The 13512-nt window shown below is 46.9% G+C and overlaps 1 protein-coding gene across 1 annotated transcript in view; it reads right to left on the bottom strand.

The window, feature by feature from the left end:
• Window positions 1-12028, bottom strand: part of LOC147972450 (uncharacterized) — a 73231-nt gene extending 61203 nt beyond the window's left edge. Inside the window, exons 1-3 of the mRNA XM_087523068.1 lie at window positions 11998-12028; window positions 11595-11725; window positions 9802-9939 (exon numbers count right to left, since the gene is read on the bottom strand). Of these exons, the coding sequence (XP_087379194.1) occupies window positions 9802-9939; window positions 11595-11725; window positions 11998-12028 (300 nt within the window). The remainder of the gene's footprint in view (window positions 1-9801; window positions 9940-11594; window positions 11726-11997) is intronic.
• Between the last annotated feature and the right edge of the window lie 1484 nt (window positions 12029-13512).

Below are 13512 nucleotides of genomic sequence, written 5' to 3'. Positions count from 1 at the left end.
CTCAAATTGCCCTAGGTCTTCATGAGCAAGCAAGTTGGATGCACACCCACTTAGTTTCTTTTTGAGCTTTCATATACTTATAGCTCTAGTGCGTCCGTTGCATGGCAATCCCTACTCACTCACAGTGATATCTATTGATGGGCATCTCCATAGCCCGTTGATACGCCCAGTTGATGTGAGACTATCTTCTCCCTTTTTGTCTTCTCCACAACCACCATTCTATTCCACCTATAGTGCTATGTCCATGGCTCACGCTCATGTATTGCGTGAAGATTGAAAAAGTTTTGAAAAAGTTAGAGTATGAAACAATTGCTTGGCTTGTCATCGGGGTTGTGCATGATTTAAATATTTTGTGTGGTGAAGATAGAGCATAGCCAGACTATATGATTTTGTAGGGATAACTTTCTTTAGCCATGTTATTTTGAGAAGACATAATTGCTTTGTTAGTATGCTTGAAGTATTATTATTTTTATGTCAATATAAACTTTTGTCTTGAATCTTTCTAAGTCTGAATATTCATATCACAATTAAGAAGATTTACATTGAAATTATGCCAAGTAGCACTCCACATCAAAAATTCTCTTTTTATCATTTACCTACTCGAGGACGAGCAGGAATTAAGCCTGGGGATGCCTGATACGTCTCCAACGTATCTATAATTTTTGATTGCTCCACGCTATATTATCTACTGTTTTGGACTATATTGGACTTTAGTTTCCACTTTTATATTACTTTTGGGACTAACGTATTAACCGGAGGCCCAGCCCAGAATTGCTGTTTTTTGCCTATTTCAGTGTTTCGAAGAAACGGAATATCAAACGGAGTCCAAACGGAATAAAACCTTCGGGAACGTGATTTTCTCACCGAACGTGATCCAGGAGACTTGGACCCTACTCCAAGGAACAAAAGAGGCGGTCACGAGGGTGGGGGTGCCCCCCCTAGGGCGTGCCCCCCTGCCTCGTGGGCCCCTTGGAGCTCCACCGACGTACTCCTTCCTCCTATATATACCTACTATCCCCCAAACGATCAGAACAGGAGCTAAAAACCTAATTCCACCACCGCAACTTTCTGTATCCACGAGATCCCATCTTGGGGCCTGTTCCGGAGCTCTGCCGGAAGAGGGCCATCATCACGGAGGGCTTCTACATCATCATAGCCTCTCCGATGAAGTGTGAGTAGTTTACCTCAGACCTTCGGGTCCATAGTTAGTAGCTAGATGGCTTCTTCTCTCTCTTTGAATCTCAATACAAAGTTCTCCCCCTCTCTTGTGGAGATCTATTCGATGTAATCTTCTTTTTGCGGTGTGTTTGTTGAGACCGGTGAATTGTGGGTTTATGATCAAGTCTATCTATGAATAATATTTGAATCTTCTCTGAATTCTTTTATGTATGATTGGTTATCTTTGCAAGTCTCTTCGAATTATCCGTTTGGTTTGGCCAACTAGATTGGTAGTTCTTGCCATGGGAGAAGTGCTTAGCTTTGGGTTCGATCTTGCGGTGTCCTTTCCAGTGACAGAAGGGGCAGCAAGGCACGTATTGCATCGTTGCCATCGAGGATAACAAGATGGGGTTTATTTCATATTGCATGAATTTATCTCTCTACATCATGTCATCTTGCTTAAAGCGTTACTCTGTTTTTAACTTAATACTCTAGATGCATGCTGGATAGCGGTCGATGAGTGGAGTAATAGTAGTAGATGCAGAATCGTTTCGATCTACTTGTCACGAACGTGATGCCTATATACATGATCATGCCTAGATATTCTCATAACTATGCCTTCTGTCAATTGCTCAACAGTAATTTGTTCACCCACCGTAGAATACTTATGCTCTTGAGAGAAGCCACTAGTGAAACCTATGGCCCCCGGGTCTATTCTCATCATATCAATCTCCATCACTTTAATCTTGCTTTGTTTTTACTTTGCTTTTACTTTTCACTTTGCATCTTTATATCAAAAAGACCAAAAATATTATATCTATCAGATCTCACTCTCGTAAGTGACCGTGAAGGGATTGAAAACCCCTAATCGCGTTGGTTGCGAGTAGCTATCGTTTTGTGCAGGTACGAGGGACTTGAGCGTGGCCTCCTACTGGATTGATACCTTGGTTCTCAAAAACTGAGGGAAATACTTACGCTACTCTGTTGCATCATCCTTTCCTCTTCGGGGAAATCCAACGCAAGCTCAAGACGTAGCATTTCTTTGTCCTTAACAAGGAAAAAACGACGGTGAAATTCAACAAACACGTCATTATCACAAAGAAGACGATAAACAGAGAGAAGATGCTGGCTGATGTGTGGAACATGAAGGATGTTACGCAGTTTAAGAGATGAACCGGGTAAATGCGAATGACCAATGTGTGAAATAGACAAACCTGCACCATTGGCCACCTGAACCTAATCCTTGCCGTCATAGCGCTCGTGAACCTGGAGGCGCTCAAGATCATTAGTCAAGCGATCCGTAGCCCCTGTATCCAGCACCCAAGGAAAGTCGACGGTGTTGGTGGAGGCCGAGTTGGCTGAGCGTGAGTTGTGATCTTGATCATAGTGCTTGTGGCAGTCGTCCGCTTCATGGCCCCAGTTCTTGCAAATTTGGCACCGGGGACGCCAGCGGTTGCGACGCCCACCTCCTCCGCTGTTGTTGCCGGCGTTGACCCCTCCACCTTGTTGGCCATTGCCGGCATAACCAGCGTTGTGGTCACGGCCGCCGGTGTTGCCGCCATTACCACCCTGGCGGCTCTGCCCTAGCTGGCCATGTCCATCAGCCGGGCGCCCCCCTCCTTGGGAGGGATAGGGGTCGGAGTAGGGCGCGCGTCCGCCCGCGCCGTACGAACCCGAACAGGTTACGGCGTTCGCGGAGGGAGACCACCCCTCCATCGCACTCTGTTGTGCCTGCAGCGCCTCGAAGGACAGAACCAATGAGTAAAAACTGGAGTAGGGCATGGGTGCGTTACTCACGCCCAAGGAGGCGGCGATGGAGTTGTAGCCAGAGCCAAGGCTGGTGAGGATGTGATTGATAAGCTCATCATCGCGGATTGGAGAGCCGGCGGCGGCCATAGTGTCGGCCAGGGCCTTCATCTTGTGCATGTCTTCCGCGGCGGACAGATCGTCCTTCCTCAGCGACTGAAGTTGCCGCCGGATGTGGCGGACATTGGCACGTGACGGTGTCCTGGACTAGGGGGTACTCACCACGTCATATCCCGATCTGTTAGATTGGGCCGAGGACCCCCATGGCCGTATACTCATGGGCCAGTTCGGACAGTCGCTGCATACATGGAAGATTCCACAAGACTTGGTGATCAAGACAAGGACTCCTCCCCACCGGCATATTCGGCTAGGACTCTTGTTATCCTAGGCCTCTGGTGCATTATATAAACCGAGGCCAGGCTAGTCGATAGAATACATACAAAAATCATACCATAGGCTAGCTTCTAGGGTTTAGCCTCTACAATCTCGTGGTAGATCAACTCTTGTAATACCCATATCATCAATATCAATCAAGCAGGATGTAGGGTATTACCTCCATCAAGAGGGCCCGAACCTGGGTAAACATCGTGTCCCCTGCCTCCTGTTACCATTGATCCTAGACGCACAGTTCGGGACCCCCTACCCGAGATCCGTCGGTTTTGACACCGACATTGGTGCTCTCACTGAGAGTTGCGCTGTGTGATCGACAAAAAGATCAACTGCGACTTCGGCATCTTCGTCACCAGCTCGACTGGTCACCTTGGTTAGACCAAGAACTGCGCCCCGTGTTCGGATCACCATGCTCGGATGAGGGCCTTCATCAAACATCAACTCCGATCTCTATCAAGATCAGGGAGGAATCATCCATGGAGCTCGAGGGCTCAACGTCAACATTGCCCTCGGGCGGCCATGCTATTTTTATGGACAGCGAACTTGTATTCGTCGTCACCACCTCCTCGAGCGTTGGTTTGACGATTGCTTCGGTGGAATAGTGTGGAATTACATCTACAACAGCTATGCAAAATTTCCCCGAGTTCCGATGGAGGAATTTCCGACAATCTACGATATACCGGAGCACTATCAAATCTGGGTGGGAATCTGGACGAGTTTAGGGCGTGGTCTCCAGAGCCCAGCTCGAAGGTCCTTTGGAAGATCCAGCCGTCCATCTACTGCGGAATTCCCATATCTACCACCCCTCCAAATTTCCGCTCGATGCGATGGCTCAAACTCCGGGAACCTTCCGATGAGTGGACCAATTTTCGGATCCGTTTTCTGCGCGAATACGGATCCAACTCAAATTCATGTTTCTTTATGAACGTGATATTGGACAACCTTTTTAGAGGAATTCTCTTCTAGGGTATTGTGCGTTGTTTTTAAACACGTGGCCGTAAATTTTTAAGCCTCCCCTGAGATTATCTTCATCATCATGCTGGTGTCAAACCAGTCCGGCTATATTGCTCCAAGGCTGCCGACCTGTGCTAGACACATCGTCACTTTGTTGAGCCGAGCTCAACTTCTTCGGATCATCATCTCGGCAAGCCTCCGGCATCGCGAAGGATAAATCATCACCAACATCGCCGCCCCACGGATTACACAGAGCGGGCATACCGGCACCGCCGCATGGTCACTTCATCAAGCCGGCATCGACCACGTCACGACCTGCATCGGCAGGGCCACACTGTTGCTTCTTCAAGCTGTTGTCCATCACGCCGACCTGTTTCGACACATCGGCTGACAGGTAGACTCCGACATCTCTTCGGCGAGCCGCTCCAACACATCGGCTAGACCGGGGGCTTCATCATCTCTTCATCAACATACTTCGATGACTTCGGCGTCACCAGCCGACCAGCTTCGTCACGTTAGCTGGACTGAGGGCTTCGCCTCGGCAAGCCAACCTCTGCCAGCATCACCAGGCCATCGCTTTATCGCCCATCAGGCAATGGGTGTGCGGATCGATTCCCGATTTTGGGAGTCGCTTTTCTTCGGAATGCTACAACAAATAAACCAGGTGCTATTAATCCTAACAATTTTTGCTTGTTGGGTTTATTTTTCCCAAGAAATTATTTCTCTGGTTTGTTCCATCATCTATACACAGGTCTATCGAATGATGTTCGTGCTAACGAGGTCGCGTGGTGGTTCGGTCAGTTTCCATACAAAGTCCGGCGAACGCCGCACCCGGAACATGGACCGACCTGTGAATTCAGGCTTTGCCACACCTTTACCGCGTCAAGCCGACGCCCTGCATCGACATTGACTTCGGCGCCAGGCCATATTTCTTTTATTACTCACTTTGCATAAATTATTTATTATGCAACATTTTTTTATTATCATTATTATTAATATCTCCGGTTTGCACTATTTTTTGTGCACAGGAAAATGATCCGGGTTGGGCAGTATCGTCAACTCGGCGTACTGACATAACACGTCACCTCGGCTGGATGGGGGGCTTTGTCAGCACTTCATTACCCCATGCCGGGGACTTCGGCATCACTCTGCCGGCCTGCATTGACCGTGCTATGTCACCACTTCGGAATGTCGAACTCTTTGCTCCGCCACCTTGGGACCGGCTTGGGGGATGGAACCTTGTCCCGCATCAAGCTCGGGCCGCACCATCAATACCGAACACATTAACCAGCTAAGTTGCCTTCATGCTCAAAGTTTTAAATTCTTAACTTGTGTTCGGTTCGACCAAGCATTATACCTTTTTGAAAAAAAAGTTGCTTGTAAAGAATCTCCTTGTAAAAACTTTGTTTGTGACACACATATTCAAATACCCCGTTTACTTGGGGGCTTCCTTTATAAAGCTTTTTTTCCTTTTGCATATGATTATACTTGTATGGCTTCGTTCCTTGTTCGTGTATTACGCCACAATATGCACCATATTGACTTAAGCAATTTGCAAGCTGGGTTGCCTGGCTCCTGTGCTTACCCCTACGTTCCCGATTGTTCGGCTAGGGAGTAAAGGGAGCAACTCTGCGATTGTCACGACCGGGTCCTCCGAGCTCTGACCTCAGACTGGGTGAAGCCGAAAGCTAGCGCTCTTATTGTTTTCAATCATGGTCGGCACACAACGGAACTCATGAGTACAAAAAATCTATTGCACAAGTCTCATAGTAATAATGAGCACCGAAGAAAGGTATCCGTGGGGGGTACTATTTTTTTCGAAGATGCTTCTTACACTTTGTTAATAATATAGCATAAGTTCTCTGAGCGCGCTTTGTCTGTTACAGCTTTATGACCTGATTGCCTGGTCATCGGAAACACCGTCGATACTCTCGACGGGCGGAGTACATGACACTTTTTGACCCTTGGCCGAAGAGGGAGAAGACGACGCTCGGTTAAGACGCGTTTAAAGTTCGGGTGAACACAAATATGATATAAGTACTTCGGTACATATAATCATTATACATAAAATTCTTACCCAAGTCACTTGGGGGCTCTTAAAATTTATATATGAGCTGTAAATGTGTTTTCTTCTTGGTCGTTGTCAAAACACGACAGAAGCAAAAAAATTTCTTTCTCTTCCAATTTTCGGATTGGCACTGAACACTTGATCTTGTTCGGACGTCATGTTTTTACTCACGTTTTTTGGTTTTTCAAGCTTTTGGCACTTTTAAACTATTTGTGTGTTTTCAGCACAAGTCTCGCAGTGCAACGCCGGACACCTTTAGAGATTCGGCAAAAACATTCTCGGATATTGCTATATATGCATCGGTGTCGAATTGTGTCTTCGGTCAATAATTGGGTTGCCCGGCTCCTGCCTCCTACGTTCCGCTCTGTTTGGCTAGGTGTGCAAATGGAGAACCACTGCGATTGTGCTTCCAGCTCACTTGGTTAAGCACCTCAGTGGAGAAAGCCGAAAACTGACTGTCGCAATAAACGTAAACTGGTCAGTGATCCGATGACTGTATTAAATGACGGGCCATTCATAACATTGGCCGAAGTGTTTACGGCTTGACTTCGACTGTCGCCGAACACTAACGGGGGCTAGTAACTGGCCTCCCAAACTAAAATCCTCAATATTTGCTCTTACATTAGAGCTGAGGTTTCATGATCATGCTTAGCATGACAACCCAAAGAAAGGAACCGATAACGGGACTATTTTCTTTGGAAGACATTTCTTATGTTAAATAGTAATATAACATATCTCTCTGCGTACCTTTGTTTATAAAACCGTATGGCCAGATTGCCTTGTTTGTCGTAAATCTTTGCCCTCATAAAGGCTTTATAAAGTAGGACAAACACTCCTTGGCTACTAGCTGAGGAGGTGGAAGTCGATGGTCAGTCAAAAAAGTTTTGTACAATGCGGATCTGAGCATTAATGATGTAAAGTACTTGGATACATAGAGTCATTACACATAATTTGTGATTTTACTATGGATATCGATCCTTAATTCGGCCATCCGTGCCCGTATTAAGGCTCGGGGGCTACTGGGCTTCGGGCTTATTATTTAAACATATTAAAGGGGCACATCGATCCCCTGATCTGGTGTTGCCACCCGACCAATGTCTCGGGGGCTACTGCATTGCATGTTCAATGCAGAAAATTTTAAGTGCAATACAGTTGCCGAGGAGATTTTGATCCTCAGGTTGGTCGGCCGCACCCAACCTGAGTCTCGAGAACTGAGCACGCCGCTTTTTGTGTCCCGAAGTATTCTGCCGAGCTAGGACTTGATCCTCAGGCCGATTTTGCAAATCAACCTGAGTCTCAGCGGCTACTGGGATCAGCGGTCTTACGTCATCCTTCAAGTGCATCTCGGGTTTTAAACCGATACCACCTTGAGGGCTACTGGCTATATATCTCGGCAGAGAATAAATTGCACCAATCAAAAATATTGACAAAAAATTGGCCCACAGTCGGGGTGGTGCACCACCTCGGAAGCAGTCCGACATAAAGCTCGGGCGCTAGTGGCTGGCTCCATAGAGGGCATTTCCAGCATTAAGCTCGGCTAGACTCCTTCAACTTTTTTGAACCAAGGTGATATGACACCTCGGATATATTCCGGCGTTGGAGCCCGGATACAGTCCGGCGTTGGAGCTCGGATACATTCCGGTGTTGGAGCTCGGAAAGCGATCCGGCGTTGGTGCTCGGCTGCAAAAGATACCTCGAATGCAGTCCGGCTTTGGAGCTCGGACGCAAGAGGACACTACCTCCCGGAAACAACTTCAAACCCGAGGTGTGGCATAAAAATAACAAGGCATTGATAAATGCCGGAAACTTAAAGGGGCTCCTCGGATACCCGACGTGTAAACCCGTCGAATGTATTTCGGCAATCCTCAAGATCGAAGATGAAAAGATTTGTTGAACCAGTTTTCAAGACCGACAACCGAAGATGAAGAATAGTTCGGAAGAATTGAGGAGCGTCCCTGACTTGAAGACCGGATCAGGGGGCTACTGACGGTGTCCTGGACTAGGGGGTACTCACCACGTCATCTCCCGATCTGTTAGATTGGGCCGAGGACCCCCATGGTCGTATACTCATGGGCCAGTTCGGACAGTTGCCGCATACATGGAAGATTCCAGAAGACTTGGTGATCAAGACAAGGACTCCTCCCCACCGGCGTATTCGGCTAGGACTCTTGTTATCCTAGGCCTCCAGTGCATTATATAAACCGAGGCCAGACTAGTCGATAGAATACATACAACAATCATACCATAGACTAACTTCTAGGGTTTAGCCTCTATAATCTCGTGGTAGATCAACTCTTGTAATACTCATATCATCAATATCAATCAAGCAGGACGTAGGGTATTACCTCCATCAAAAGGCCCGAACCTGGGTAAACATCATGTCCCCTGCCTCCTATTACCATCGATCCTAAACGCACAGTTCGGGACCCCCTATCCGAGATCCGCCGATTTTGACACCGACAGCGCGGCTCTGGGCGCCGAACATGGCGGCGACGGCTGTCACTGCATGCGCCGACTCGCAACCAATGAGTTGGCATGCAATATCCTCATCCATGGAGGTGAGAAGAGGCCTCTTGACGCGCTGATCTTGAACCCACCATTGGTGGTACTCCGGGTTGGTGACGGTAGTGGCAGCGTCGCCGGTGCCGACAACGAGTGTTTCGACCGGTGCCGCCTTGGTGCCATCGAGGTGTCCGTGGAGGTTGGCACCGGCAAGAACGGTGCTGGTGATGCCCCCCCAGAGCATGAAGTTGTGGCGACCGAGACGGACGGAGATCGTCGGGACGGCAAGCGCGGCAGGGATCATGGCGACGAGGGAAGAGACGAGGGCGCCGGCAGTTTGACCGACGGACATAGCGGATGATGACATCGCAGCGGCGGCGCGGATGGAGCGGCGCGCAGCGGCAGCGGAGCAAGATGCGGCGGCGGCACGGAAGATGGCACGCGCAGCAGCAGCGACCGGAAGCGGCGGCAGCATACAGGCAAAGCTAGCTAGCTAGCTGGCAAGCAGCTGAATGGATTCCTGCGTATGCGCGTACGTGAATTAGCAAGACGTGGCGGCAATGCGGAAGAGAGGATCGGGCAGCGGCACGAGGGACTTGCGGCGGCGGCCTGACCTGGCTGATACCAAGTTGAAACACAGAGTTAGGGTTTTGCGTGGGTGATTGACATCCAGCCTCACATCTCAATATATAGATGATCACAATTACTATAATTACATACGTATACAAACATGTGTATAAGGACAATATAGTAGACTCTACTTTACATGTACAAGGCGCAGACAGACGCAATAATCCGGAGCTGGTCGCTCGATCTCATCCATATAGACAAGGAAACCGTGACCAGTTACCTGGATCGCATCCATCTGACATCTGAGTGCACATAGGACAGGTAAACAACCCAACTTTGATCCAATCTGCAATGTATATTGACAATTCAAACACTGCAACAAGCTTGTGACCTGGCTCCATGTTTATGCCATCTCTGCGCGTCCCAAGAGAGAGGGACACATACGAGCGAAAAGAACCAGCTTTCTTAATACGTGGAGCCACCCCAGGAACCTGTAAATGGATGGGATATGGAAAACGGAAACAAGTCGGTCTAGAAGCCATAGCTCTAGTAAGGACGAAACATAATTTCTTCAGTTATATATATTGCACCCTATCAGGCTTCAGAATTTGACTTTTTGTTTATGGGATTTTGATTGCTAATTACTTCCTCCATTTCAAATTAGTTGTCGCTGATTTACTAGAAAGTTAGTAAATCAGCGACAGCTAATTTGGAATGAAGGGACTACTATAATTTTTTTAATTTTATTTTTGCGGGCAGGGAGTACTAGAATTCAGAGAGAATTCCTTATTTGACATTGCTTCAAAATGTGATTCCTTATTTGGCTCTGAGAAAGTTTTTCTTCCCTCTTTGACATTCGGGTTAAATTTGTTTACTTCTTTCACACTCTAGTTCATTTTGTACACTAGCAATGTTAAATAGGGATATGGAAAGACGCAAATGCCCCTAATGCATTATGTGACTAAAATTATGTACAAGACTAAATCTATAGTACTGTGACATATTTGTTCAAAGTTAAATGGCCAAATGAGACCCATGCATTTGGTCACAGAACGAATTTAATTTATGAACATAGTCCTCAGAATTTAATTAAAAATAAATAAAATATGAGCAGAACCTCAAACATGTTCTTTGTATTGCACTGCCAAGTGAATTGGGAAGGTAAGTTCGATAGTACTGCTACTGCGAAATTGTTGACTGACACGACACTCGTGCAGATTTTAGATGTTGAACGGAGTATCTTTTTAAGGTGCATGATTTGGTATTTCGGCCACACATAAACTGCATGCCGGCCCTGCGTAACCAAAACATCAACTCGCTAACACGTTCAAGATCCCTCTCTCTGTGTAACACATGCCCGTCTTGGCATATTGCTGATCATGTACAGCTCGGCCATGACAAGTCGTTGACTCTGGAGCAGAGTTGTCAGACCTCGCCCTCGGAGCCGGTCTTGACGCCGAGGCTGGTGATCTCTGGACTTGATGAGATTATTGGGTTAGGTTTTTTCCAGTGTTGCATACAGACTAACGGAGGGGTATTATGGTCCACTGAAAAACAATCTGACGGCTTGTAATGGGATGGACATCAATGTCAAATAAGGAACGAAATTTAAAACAAGTGATAAATAAGGGAGAAAAAGGTTTTCAGGGTCAAATAGGGAATCACATTTTAAAGTAGTGTCAAATAAGGAATTCTCTCTAGAATTCACTCAAACGTTATTTTGACTAAGACGCTCGCCTACATGATATTGTACTCGTAGATGGGTAACATACAACTACTCTAGTTGACGTGTGATGTCGATTCCATATGCATGATATTTACATCCATACCATGTAGCTCGTGCTACGGAAAACCACACTCTTTAATATTACTCTCTCTGTTTCTTTTTAGTCTGTATATAAGATTTGGTCAAAGTCAAACTTTATAAAGTTTGATCAACTTTGTTGAAAAAATATCAACATCTACAATACTAAAGCTATAAGGTATGAAAATTAATTTCATGATGCATTTAATAATATTAATTTCATATTGTGAATTTTGATATTTTTTTCTATAAACTTAGTCAAAGTTGACAAAGTTTGACTTTGACCAAATTTTATATGCAGACTAAAAAGAAATGGAGGGAGTACATCGAAGACAATGATGCGTACCAGGTAAACCTGGAGCAGTAAAAAGGGGCAGAGCAAACCGACATAACACCCCTTCTCCTCAGTAGGTTAAAGTTATGAATCTTCCATACGAAGGTGGGATTGTGGGTATGTCCCAGCAGTGGAGGAACTGAAATTTGCACAAGAGCATCATCTCAAAAGTGCAGAACAGAGAAAAGAAACAGTGTGTGCTATGAACAAGTTCAGGTCTTGTTAAATGTAAGTTGCAATTCCAAACAATCAGGAATTCAGGATACGAGATGAGAGAAGGTTTATTTGAAGGTTTGATTCGACATGAGACAAGTTATAAACTACTCCAGTTTTTATCTGAATTCTCTTTATAAAAGTAACAATCTGGATTTGAAACATAACTATAAATTGCACGAACAAATATGCTCATACGGCCTGAATCAGAACCGCAGGAATTACCCATGGCTCTGCTCCTTCCTGTGCTCTCCTCCTCTGAAACTGAAATTCAATCTTCACTTGATGAGTCATCGTACCATCGTGCAGGGTGATCAAGAACAGAAAAGTAATCTTCAGGTACAGTGAAGATCACAATGGAACAACTTAGCTGCACGATCTTAGATGAGAGATCCAACATGACGCACTAGTTAATTCGGCACAGACGGAGTAATCGTAGTCGTAGATACCAATGTTTTAAATAGCCGGCTATAGCTCCGCTATAGCCCGCTATATAGCCTTTTTACTAAGGTGCCGCTAAACGGTCCCATGTACAAATAGCCCGCTATAGCCTGCTATAGCCCGCTATAGCTGATTTTGAGGTCCGCCGCTATTTGGCAATAGCCCGCTATTTAAAACATTGGTAGATACACAAAGGGGCCAGCCTTATTGCTCATCACCCGAGAAGGTAGGGTTCAGGAATAAATCTCTGGGGTTAACATAACACTACAGGGCATCAGAAGTTCAGAACCACCGGGAGGGGGCTCACGAGGGAGAGGCGGCGGAGTCGGACGGGGACGGGATGGGGAGCTCCCTTTCCCTCGGCGCTACCGTGGCTCCGAGCTTGGCTAGCGAGCGTATGCACAGGGGCGCAGGTTGATGCAAGGTGGAGTGAAGCCTATTTTATAAACCTTCAATTCATAGAGCTCGACGGAATTAAACCTCCACGTCTAAGTCCCTGAAATTTGTACCTTGACCTCTCTGATCCCGGTCAATATCAACACCGTGCCTGTTTGGCACACCAGGAAATGATCCATCCCGTCCGGGATTGCACTCTACTCTCACTTACATCCATGGGCTACATATCATATCCATCGTTTATTCAAACCCTCGTCCCCTCTGTCTCCTCAAATCAGCACAGACTTGTCTCATTCACTTCCTCCTCAACTGCCCCACCGCGGTCGTTAACGGTGCCTCGATGCCGCCAACGCCGCGCTCGAGCACATCGCCGTCCGCCGGCCCCTGGCGAGCTGCGAGCTTTATCCGCAGGGCCCATGTTGGCGCTGCCGCGCAGGGGCGCCCATGGAGTTGCACTCGAACACGACGTCGCCGACACCAGCTCAGGCGGTGAGGCGTGAGATGGATGGGAGATGCGAGGGAACAGATTACGATGGCACGCGCGTCGACGCGGCGAAACAATGTGTGCAAGTTGAAGATGTGGGGCTAGAGGTCTCACAACGACGGGAGCATCACTCGAGGACCTCGACGTGACATTAACGGGGAAGAAGATGCATATGACATGTAGGGCCGCTGAGTTGGTGAGAGAACCTAGTAATCCCAGTCGGGATTGCCTTTTTCCGGTATGACAAAGGTGTATAGGATCGGCCTAGGATTGATATTGACCGGGATCAAAGAGGTCAGGGTACAGATTTCAGGGATTTAGATGTGGAGGTTTGATTCCAACGAGCTCTATCAATTCAAGGTTTAAAATAAATTTCACTCCTTACAAGGTGA

The sequence above is a fragment of the Triticum urartu genome, chromosome 5A (assembly GCF_056163025.1).
Source record: "Triticum urartu cultivar PI428250 chromosome 5A, HENAU_Tu73, whole genome shotgun sequence".
Lineage (NCBI taxonomy): Eukaryota > Viridiplantae > Streptophyta > Magnoliopsida > Poales > Poaceae > Triticum > Triticum urartu.
This window is presented reverse-complemented; position numbering and strand designations above follow the sequence as displayed.